Source organism: Apteryx rowi, unplaced genomic scaffold (assembly GCF_003343035.1).
Source record: "Apteryx rowi isolate R43461 unplaced genomic scaffold, aptRow1 scaffold_1115, whole genome shotgun sequence".
NCBI classification, from domain to species: Eukaryota; Metazoa; Chordata; class Aves; order Apterygiformes; family Apterygidae; genus Apteryx; species Apteryx rowi.
This window is the reverse complement of record NW_020447326.1, coordinates 134,084-145,257: the sequence shown is the minus strand read 5'-3', so window position 1 is coordinate 145,257 and position 11,174 is coordinate 134,084. Positions and strand designations below refer to the sequence as shown.

The 11,174-nt window shown below is 36.7% G+C and overlaps 1 protein-coding gene across 1 annotated transcript in view; it reads left to right on the top strand.

Moving 5' to 3' along the window:
* The first annotated feature begins 4,676 nt into the window (after positions 1–4,676).
* LOC112971788 (1,4-alpha-glucan-branching enzyme-like) overlaps positions 4,677–11,174 on the top strand; it is a 33,464-nt gene continuing 26,966 nt past the window's right edge. Inside the window, exons 1-3 of the mRNA XM_026077527.1 lie at positions 4,677–4,680; positions 5,136–5,320; positions 6,497–6,627. Of these exons, the coding sequence (XP_025933312.1) occupies positions 4,677–4,680; positions 5,136–5,320; positions 6,497–6,627 (320 nt within the window). The remainder of the gene's footprint in view (positions 4,681–5,135; positions 5,321–6,496; positions 6,628–11,174) is intronic.

The window sequence follows — 11,174 nt, the reverse complement described above, 5'->3', positions numbered from 1 at the left end:
CCGCTTCTTCCGGGCGTTCCGGCAGGGCACAGGGTCTGTTGTTCCAGTTACTCCCCTTGCAGCCATGCCCATCTCCTCCTCATTCTGGAGGGCACTAAACCTGTTCTTCAGCTTCAGATTGTTATATTATCACCGTTGTTCACAGTGGCAGTGAAATTAAATTCAAATCAGTTATGACTCCTGAATGGGCTGATTATCTGGCTTGGGTAAATTAGTGTAACTCCACTTACTTTGATGGAAATACGTTAATGTGAACAGGTTGAAAATCTGTCCCAATGTGCCCAGTCTTCAGCCCGTCTGCTTTAAATAAGGTTTTATAGTATTTTAGATCCTTTATATATTTGTGCAACCTTAAACACCTAAATAAACTTCTTTCTTTTCTTTGACATATCAAATAAATTACTCACCTACTTTGTTCTTAAATTATTTAATGTCATACGTCTTTAGTTATTAAAAAAAAAAAAAAAAAAAGGCACAGCAGAAAACAAAATCCCCAAAAGTTAGCATCTCTTAGCTCCCTGCATCTTTTAAAACTGCCTTCAGTGTTCTGTTTAGCCTGGTTCTCTGAGAGAGGATTGCTAGCTAAGATGTCTGAAAAAGAGAGAGATCAACAATACTTTAACTTGAGGGTTTCAGCTGCAAAATAGTCATCAGCCGCATAAGTACTTCTTGTGGTGTAAATGTATTTCTATTGTTACAAACAATAGTGGTGTAAATTTTCATTACAGTGAATAGGGTGTTAATTTGTTTTAGAATTGTGATCTTGAAATCTTATGCACAGTAAAGGTGTGCAGTATGCATAACATGTAGGAAATAGCAGACGAATTAATTCTTAGATAAAATTAGTATGCATTGCACTTCAGTGGTTTGTCTTTGTTTTGTTTCTCTAATCAAAATTTCAGTTAATTTCAGCTTTGTTCTCTGCCTCCCCCGTGTTAGTTCCATTGTCTTGATTTGCATCATTTGTACCAGCTGGCTTCTTGTCAATCTGTAGTTTGGACCTTTACATCCAACAGCAAATTAATTACAGGAGGAGAAATCCCAATAGAACATCTATGCTTAGATGTTTCCTCAATTATCCAGAAGTGAATGTTGTTGATTCTTGTCAGAAATGAGAAGTGAAACAYGGGGGAGGAGATAGCACGTACTTTACCGATGCCATTAATTATTCCACAAGTAAGTGGCATAGTGGCATAGTCACCTCTTCTTTCCTATCCCCTCCTCATTCATTTTAAAGTTAAACTAAGAAAAAGCAGTGATTTTATATTTATTTTATAAACTAGCACAGGCCAGTGAGTGTTGGGTAAGATGTAGTGTGAGACGTGTATTTCTTGTTAAAGGATGCATAGCCTTGATGCGTCTCAAGTGCCAAAGTGCTCTTTGCAGTCTATCGGAAGGCCTGCTTGCATCCTAAATGTTCGTTCCCTTTCCCTATGCTATATCTTAAGACCAAAAGTAAAAAGCCTGCTAGAATTTGTTTTGTCTTAATTTAGGAACTTTTATTTCCTTCTTAAATGCTCTCTCTCACTTTTAACATTGCAAATATAAATGGCTTGCAGATACGTTGCCCAGAAGATGCCCATAAAAGAAAACAGATTTTAAAATGTTAGCTGTAAGTGCTTAGAACTTGAATATGCTTTTCTGACATCAGCAAGTAATTTAATCTTTTATCCAGTTGCTGCACTATTTTTGCTGTATTTTCATTAAAAAAAAAACCAGCATTCAAACAACACTAGCTACTGTGGTGGGGAAACAGGCAAGACAAATGAAAAAGAGTTGGTGTACTGTATAAACAAAGGAGTTATGCCCTACTTCTGGTGAAATGCTCTGTTGAAATGATGTACTACTTTAGTCTGATTTATTCACTGTCTTCTATTGCTTATTTCCTCCACTTTTATATTTTTCTTGAATAAATAGGTATGATTTCCTTGGCTGTCTTTTCAGGAAACATACTATCTTCAACTTGTAATGTTTTTTGCTATCTTTGAGCAATCTCATGTAGTCCATCTTTTTCAATAGTGCACAGATCACAAAAAAAGATAATACCTTGCCCAGATCCTAACAGAATATTGAATTTGGTTAGATACAGTTTCTGTTCTGTAGTAATATCTTTCCTCATTTTCTGTACCAACTTGTTAGCATACTTTAAGAGCTCAGTCCAGTATTATTCCAAGGTCATTTTCAAAGTCCTGCTGTGATTCTGATTCTTTTATATTTGTCTGTGCTTTTGAACTGAATGTGAAAGTTAGTGGTTTAGCTTCTGAACATGAAATTTAATTTACAACTTGTCAGTTCGTTTACAAAACGGATACCATTGTAAAGGACTCTCCTAAATATAACTGCAGCCTTTTTCTTTTGTTCTTTGTTCATTTCTTTGTTCCTGTGAAACATGGAAATACACAAAAATCACTTTGGAAATCCAAATTCATAGCTGTCGCCGCTGACCATCTCCTCTGAGCCTTCCAGGCAGCACAGGTTGTGTGAGATAGCAGATGGTGGCTACACACGCAGGCTCTCTCCAGGAAACACCACCTTCGTTCTCTCCCACTCCCTGTCCTTCACCTGCCCACAAAATTGCAGTTTATTGCCAAAACTTGAGTAACTGCTTGCAGAAATATTGATACATTTTTTTTCTAATGCAGAAATGCTCTTAAACTTGATCATATTACTTCTCATAGACATTTCCAGGCATGCCACTCATCATCTCCGTTTTATGGTGAGGATGTATTCTGTGTAATCTCTGTAAAATGTTTGTGATACATCAGATACCATAGACTCTATGAAAAGCATGTTTAACTTTTAAAGTACTTAACGTCTTTTAATCCTGTGCAAGATGAACGGTCCAAACTGACTGAGAGGCTGCTAGGCAGCAGGTGATAGCGTGAGGTAGAACCATTAAGTTCATCTGGGTTTGTATCAAACTAATAGAGAAGGAAGGAAGGGTTTTATAAAACAAGTAAATTCTGAATACAAGAAAGTCATTCAAAATGCTGAGTCACAAGAAGAATGAGGTGTTGCTATGAAACTCCAGCTTCAACAGTTGAGACTTGTTTTGAAAATTCTAGGTAAGAGAAAATTTTTCATATTTATTAAATTGAAACTTTTTTCACCTCTATTTTTTTTTTAATTAAGTCTGATTTAAGTCTGACTAAACCTATTCCTTGTTGTAAAGTGAAATCTATTCAGTAGTTATTGTGGGCTAGATAGGATGAAAACAGCAGACTTGTGAAGCATTACTGCTATAGAAAAACAAATTGAAATGCAGTGGTGTTTGCAGGCATCTAAAGGGACCAGAATGATTAGCATATAAAGGAACTCAGAGCTGGAATGTGCTTTATCCCAGCATGAAAAGTGCCCTGTTGGTGCCTGTGGCACTAAATGTCAAGTTTGGGAAGGGAGCCCCTCCCCTTGCAAGGATTAGGTGGCTGAAGCAACCTGTGCTCTGTTGAAGCCCCTTACGTCACTTGTTTTTGGTATCAAAGACTGAATGCATCATCATTACACATTGTGGTTTATTGTGTATAGTCTAGTCCACTACTTGAACTAGGATTACAGAATCACAGAATGGTTGAGGCTGGAAGGGAYCTCTGGAGATCTAGTCCAACCCCTCCCTGCTACAGCAGGGTCACCTAGAGCATGTTTGCAAGGATTGTGTCCAGACGGCTTTTGAATATCTCCAAGGAAGGACCTCCACAACCTCTCTGGGCAACCTGTTCCAGTGCTCTGTCACCCTCACAGTGAAGAAGTTTTTTTCTCATGTTCAGACAGAACTGTCTGTGTTTCAGTTTGTGCCTGTTGCCTCTTGTCCTGTCACTGGGCACCACTGAAGAAGAGTCTGGCCCTCCCTTCTACACCTTCAGATGTTCATATGTAGTGATAAGACACCCCCTCCCCCAGGCTTTTCTTCTCCAGGCTGAACAGTCCCAGCTCTCCCAGCCTTTCCTCATAAGAGAGATGTTCCAGTCCCCTAATCATCTTTGTAGCCCTCTGCTGGACTTGCTGCAGTAGCTTCATGTCTCTCTTGCTCTGGGGAGCCCAGAACTGGACACAGTACTCCAGATGCGGCCTTACCAGGACTGAGTGAAAGGGGAGGATCACCTCCCTGGACGGGCTGGCAATGTTCTTCCTAATGCAACCCGGGATACCGCTGACTGCCTTGGCCACAAGGGCACRTTGCTGGCTCATGCTTAACTTGTTGTCCACCAGCACTCCCAGGTCCTTCTCGGCAGAGCTGCTTTCCAGCAGGTCAACCCCCAACCTGTACTGGTGCAGGGGGTTATTCCTCCCCAGGTGCAGGACCCTGCACTTGCCTTTGTTGAACTTCAGGAGGTTCCTCTCTGCCCACCTCTCCAGCCTGTCCAGGTCCCTCTGAATGGCAGCACAGCCCTCTGGGGTATCAGCCACTCCTCCCAGTTTTGTATCGTCAGCAAATGAGGCAGGATGCTTTTTGAATGTTTCTAGGAAGTTGAGGAACAGTTTCAAGTCTCTCTCTCTCTCTTGCTCTCATTCTTTTATTTTATTTTTTTAATAGTTTTCATTTAGTGGTTAATTTACTGGAARCAGTGGTGACAGTATTTATAGTCAGTATATACAGTCAAAAAAGTGGTCCAGGTGGGTCCAGCTGGTCTTTTTATTGTTGTTAAGTTCAATTGATAAAGTGGGAGATTTTTGCCTCCATGGGTATGGAAGCTGACCATGTAAATGATAGTGCTGATTTCTCTTCAGTGCTCTCAGACAGTGGGTTTATAGTGTTAAGGTGGTGTGTTTAGGTTTCATAGTGACTCTAAAACTTATATCCTGATTGACTGAATTCCTGTTGTTCTGATTAAGGGATGGGAATTAGGAATCTTTAAGCAACACATGATAGCGTAGGGGTTGAAACCCGGTCTAGACTTTTACAGGAGTCCATGGATATTTTGCTTTGGCAGTTTCACTGGCCAATCAAACCTCTTAACAAATATGAAAGTTCTGAGAATAATTTTAATAATAAAACGATCATTTTATGTAAGGAAAAATATTCTATGGAATTTTAAAATTTGTAGAAAGGAAATCTATTTTAATGTATAATATCTTTGTTTTTAATGTCTCTTCAGCATGTGATCTCACCAATCCCTAATTAATATTTTTAAATACAGGTAATGAATTTGGGCATCCAGAATGGCTTGACTTTCCCAGAAAAGGGAATAATGAGAGCTACCACTATGCCAGAAGACAGTTTAATCTTACTGATGATCATCTTCTTCGCTATAGATTCCTAAATGCATTTGACAGAGATATGAATAAATTGGAGGAAAGATTTGGCTGGCTTGCATCTCCCCCGGTAAGCTGTATATACTAAATGTTAAGTTTTTAGTCACCAGTAGTGTACATGTTCAGAATAACAATAATATAAAATTTGCATGCAGAAATTTTAAACAGCACTTTATTATGCACTGTGTAATGCCCCGCTATATTTTTCAAGTTGTCAAAACATGTCATTGAAATATCTTCTATGGWTAGTAAAATCTAAAATAGTATCCTTTTAGCTTCACAGCAAGCTTTTTTCCTATTATTTTTGCTATTTTTATTTAGTAACTGCAGATTGGCTAAAGCAAACTATAAAATTTTGTCTGTAGTCCAGTCCAAGGATTACTCTGGGAAAGTGTAAATTTTTCTGACAATTTACTTTGTATAAATAATTACTCTATTACTSATAAAACACTTTGCTACAGTATAGCATATGTTATAGTGTCCTGATCTTCAACCTGTCACATTTGTATTTGCCTTTTTACCTGAATACTGCACTATACTTTTTATTAAAGCGACTCATCAATTATTATAGTTTTTCAGTGTTTAATGTTTTCAATTATTTGATAGCTTTTGTACATATAAAGTATTATGTGATGCTCTAGTCATAATTCACTTTAAAGGACTGTTTAAAATGGTTGCTTAGTTATTTATTTATGGCTTTAGCAAATAGAATAAAGATGGTATATGTGCGGCTGTTTGTTGCAAATAATGAATGTTTACTGTGGTTTATCAAAGCTATTTCTCACACATCAATTAAAAACAAAAAACAAAAACAAAAAACCCGCATATCCGGTGCTTCATTTTCTATATTACTAGTAGTAGGAATGATGCTGATCGCCATAAGAAATATATTGAAAATTTGGTTTGGTAAAAGGACGCCATTTTTTGCTGTAGAAAAGTGTGATACAATGACCATATTACTAATCTTTGACTACAAAGAATTTTTCAAGTGCTATATCTCTAGCTCACTTCTGACTTTTTAATTTTACATTCCCCTCTAAAATTTAAAGTTGTGATCAGAATTTTTTTATTACTTAAGTACAAGAGATCTTTAGTTTGTATGTTAACTCCAGTATCTATATTGCTTGAATCTTTAAAAGTCTGTTTTAACCTGAAATGAGGTATAGCAGCAGTGTATTTTCTTACTTTTGTCAATTTAATTAGAAATGAGATATTATTTTATAGTGTTGGAAAACTTTCTTCCTAGGCCTTTGTGAGTGAAAAGCATGAATCCAATAAGGTCATTGCGTTTGAGAGGGCAGGTCTCGTTTTTATTTTCAACTTCCATCCATATCAAAGTTATGTGGACTACAGAGTGGGTGTTGAAACTCCAGGAAAATATCCTTTTCTTTATTGTCTCATATGTGCAGAGGAACTTCAGAAGTTCAAAGTTACTTTTTTTCCCCGTTTTCTAACATGAATGCAAACTGTAATTAAAAGGTAAGTGACCACTTCTTTGTCATTGGTACAATCATACTTTAAGGGTTAGTAATTAATGTTTAGAGAAGGAGTGAATGGTAAATCTTCAGTAATTGACTTGTGTGTGCATTTGTCTCCCAATACTTAGCATTGAGAGAGTTTCAAAAAATTGATGCTAACTTGCTTGAGGAATTTAGTTTACCCAACTAAATTCAGTTTGTTTCAAGTGCTTTGACAAATGCAGTCTAATGAATCTTGCTGCATCAGTTTAATGCACTGCAGTTCCTAGCCTTTTGGCCTACTTCCTTCTTTTTATTCGTCAGCAGTTTCAGCAGAAAGTAACTATTGCCATATTTCAGTTGCTTTAGTCTGGGATAGCAAATAGTTACTCTAACTTATGAGCATTGCTGCATATACCTGCAGTGTCTCAGGACCTTAACAGTGGTTTCATAGTTTAGAAACATTAGCTGAGACCCAGCTTGTTCAGTGTTTTCCTCTGCTAGCTGTACAGTGCTACTGGAACTCCTGGAAGAGGTGGCGTGAAAGACATTGGAGTAATAAAATCTTAGTCTTTTTCTATAACACCAGCGCTTGATGGTCATAGAACTCAGGTATCCACCTGTTTAGGCTGATGCTACTGCAATTTATCTGCCTTATAAGAAATGCTTCAAGTTTTACAGATGGAAAATGTATAAATTCAATGTTAAGGACTGCAATACGTAACAAAGAATTAGCATGACTTTCTTGCTCTGATACTTATTATACCGTTACCCTTAAATACAAAAGATATTTCATGTTGTTCGCTCTCTGCCTTCCCTGTTCGCTCTCTGCCTTCCCTGTTCAAAAATGCTAGAGGTTCAATTCTCAGGTATGCTTATGAAAATATTGCAAATAAACTCATTTTCTTAATAACTCATATCATTTAATTTCTCTCTTTTCCGTAACATACCCTCATCAAGCCTGTGTTTAATTTCTATTTTATATGAGTCTGTTTCCCTAGTTTCATTTTTGGTTTTTTTTTACTGAATGAATTAAATATCTAGGCATAATTTTTTTTGCTGTGTAGATTTGCTGCACACATTTTTGGAAGAATTGTACTCCTAGTAACCCCTTAATACTTGCAGCTAAGATGTGACTAAGCTGAGCTCAGGCATTTCTGAAATTATTTGGGCTTCTTTATGTTAATGAACATATTTTCATGACCACTATGTTGACTAAGTTGATACTTAATGTGAGCAGTGCTTTCAATTTTCCAGTCATTTCAAAAACCTTTCATGCATCTATTTTACAGTACCAGATCTCCTTGCTTCTTATAAATTTGACTTTTACMGTATGTATAGAATCCTGGAGGTATTACTTCTGTTTCAGCTGAGGTTGCTCTGTAGTATCTGTTCTGAAGCAAGTCCCCAAACCTGCTTTTCACTGGTTTTACTTTGCCAGTCAAGCCCAGATGGGTTTCAGTAAGTTGGTCTGTCACTAGCTCACTGCAGACGTTGAAACAGCTTTCTGTATTGTATCTTGCATGGAAGCACAGCCAGCACTTACTTATTTATTTATTTTAATGTGGGTAGAAACTCACTGGAAAATGTTTTTCACTTATTGGTAGATGCTAAGGTTGTTTTAGATATTTTATGTTTATCTTAACTCAGTGAAAATCATAATAGCACTTAACAATAGCTCAAGTGTCTTCAGGACAAATGTGTTATTTAGATGGCGTTAGATGATGTTTCACACTTGCAACTTATATAAAATTTTCTTTAATGTGTTAGCCCCAATACATACTCCTTACTTTTAAGTGTATGATATATATTTTATGTGCATCATATTGTAGATAGTTTAAATGTAAAAGATAGGCTTTTGTTAAAGCAAGATGGTAGTAAAGATCCATATTAACTCTTCATTCTCTAACTCAAAGCTTTTATTGCTAATGAAATAGCCAATTATGAACAGTGTATCTGCTTTTATAAAAGGTCYTGTTTTAAGTTTTACCTCCGCTAAGCTCACCACCCCCAACAACTAGTGAATTTTGTGGTTCTCTTTCCTCAGTATGTCACAAATGATCTGCTTCCTCTGGTAAGAATTGAGGGGTCTAAATGATCTTATTGCTATTTTTTTGTCTATAAAACATAATTAACCTTAGTTTTGAAAGTTTTGTTCATTTAGTTAGGGAAGTGTTATCTTTTCTTCCTGTATTGTACTGTTTGCAATTTTGAGGGGAAGTAATCAGCTGCTCTTAATTTAGTTTTCTCCCTTGAGAATCTCAAATGTGGAACCTTCCTATAAATCACTTTTTCAATGGTCTTCTCTTATTGGTTTTATTCTATGGCAGATCAATGTATAAACAATGGGAAATTCCAGAAGATCCTCTGAGTGAAATATCACCAACTGGATCTCAGCGTGATTGACCTTAGATTTTTAAGTCTGAAGATAGGAGTCTTCTCTCCTTTCCAGTATCTAGGGTTCTAAAGAAGCAAATAATTCTGAATACTATGTGTACTTAGGCAGATATGTTGCAAATGATAGTACAAGTTCCAGTTCACAAAGCTGGCCTAAACAGATTTTCATGTTTCAAAAGCTAAAATGTGTTGTGTGGCTGTCCCTCTGTGCAACCTCCTTTCAGTTGAGGAAAAAAACAAACAAACAAACAAAAAAAACTCATAAAGGTACTTTGAGGCTAGAGTTGGGCATGTTTGTTTAGACAAATAATTTAGCTCCCCAAAAATGTAGTTTCAGCTTAACAGCATGTTGAGTAAATCTTCATCAGGCTCAGTAAAATTCGAGGAATTGCAATAGTTTCTTTTCATCCTTGAAATAAAAATCAAAATTCTTCATCCTAAACTGTTGAGCATAGAAAGGGGAAACTAGTAAAGAAGTAGTGTGGGGGGGAGGAGTAGTTTAATTTAGGTAAAAACCTTTTAATTAGGCAGGTAATTTTATTTATTTATTTATTATTCCTTTTTGGTCTTTGAAATGAAAATCATATTCATGTTAATTAGGACCTCTCTGATTCTGCGAAGCTTCTTTATGATCTGTTCCAACAAGGTCACTATGCTCTCATCCAGAGGTCATCACATGTGATGAACTGCTGGGACTTCTTTTGTAAGGGAGGTGTTTTGRCTGCATGCATCAAATAAGGCAACATACCCTGATACCTACGCAATAAAATCTCRCTTCTGTTTAGTGCCTGTCACTAGCATCATCCTTGGACAGTAACAGTTGTCCGTAGAGATCCTGAACATGCCTAAACTTTTTGATTCAATTTTGTCTGGYGGAAAAGGTAAGCAAAATTGTATCTAACAATGGCATTCTCAGTGTCTTTTCTTCCTTTATAAAATGAAGATGAATACAAAAGTGCTCCGTTGTCCCATTTTTCTATGTAAAAGCTTACTTCTAATCCAAGGAAAGCCCTAGAGCTGGGGAACTGCCATCGAGCATATTAAAGAACTGCTGAGATCTTAGTAATAGTTGGTACGGGCATATGTCATGTATAAGCACCTGTTTTCAGGAGACCTCATCTCAGTTAAACTTGACGTGTTTATTATTTTGGCATTAGAACTGAGAAGATGCAGGTAGTCAGTGAAATGCTCCTCTGAAAAAGCTAAAAATCAGAATCAAGTTACAGCAGACCCTCAGACTTCCTCGCCTGAGCCATGGTAACTAACTGTATGGATAGTCTTAACTGRCAGCAAACTTGAAGTTATATAAGTTCTAAAGCATGTGGTGAAAGAGAGCAAATGAAGTTGCATCACTTTTCCCGGATGAGGAGCCAATACATGATCTTTATAATTCTATTTATATAGAAGAGCCATGAGAATTCCTTATTCTGTTCATATCTCTTCAAATTGCAAGACCAAAAGGCAAAAGTTAACATGTGGGAGACAGTGCTGTCCAGTTTGGGATATGCTTATTAGATGTTTTATGTAGTGTTGGTAACTGCCTAAAATGTCAGCAATAAACAGTGCCTAATCTGCACTATTGCTGTAATCTTTCTAAGACTGGTAAAAGTGAGTTAGTGCAAGAGAAGAAAAGGACAACATGATTTCCAAAGTATGAATGAAGCTATGGGGCCTCATGTTTTGACACTTCAGTTCAAGAGCGATTCAGATTTATTTTTGTAACTGAACGTCAAGGTTATAAAGTATTTTATCAACTAAGCAAGTCAATGGGAAATCCTCCTTATATTCTATATAGCCAGAAAAGATACAAATTATATGCTTAGATTTCTTTTAGATGTTAAACTTTCTTGGTTGAGATTTCTAAACTATTAATCAAGAAGAGCTGACTTGAACGGTACTTTGCATCGGTTTATAGGCAACAAAAAATCACGTAATTTATTTCTTACAGCTCAATCTTTTGTAGTAGTCAAACATATGTAGTATGGAAACTATGTAGAACGGTTTTTAATGTCAGTTTTTAAATGAAACATTTTCCAATGTTAACAGCTACTGCTACCCTCTTACTCTACT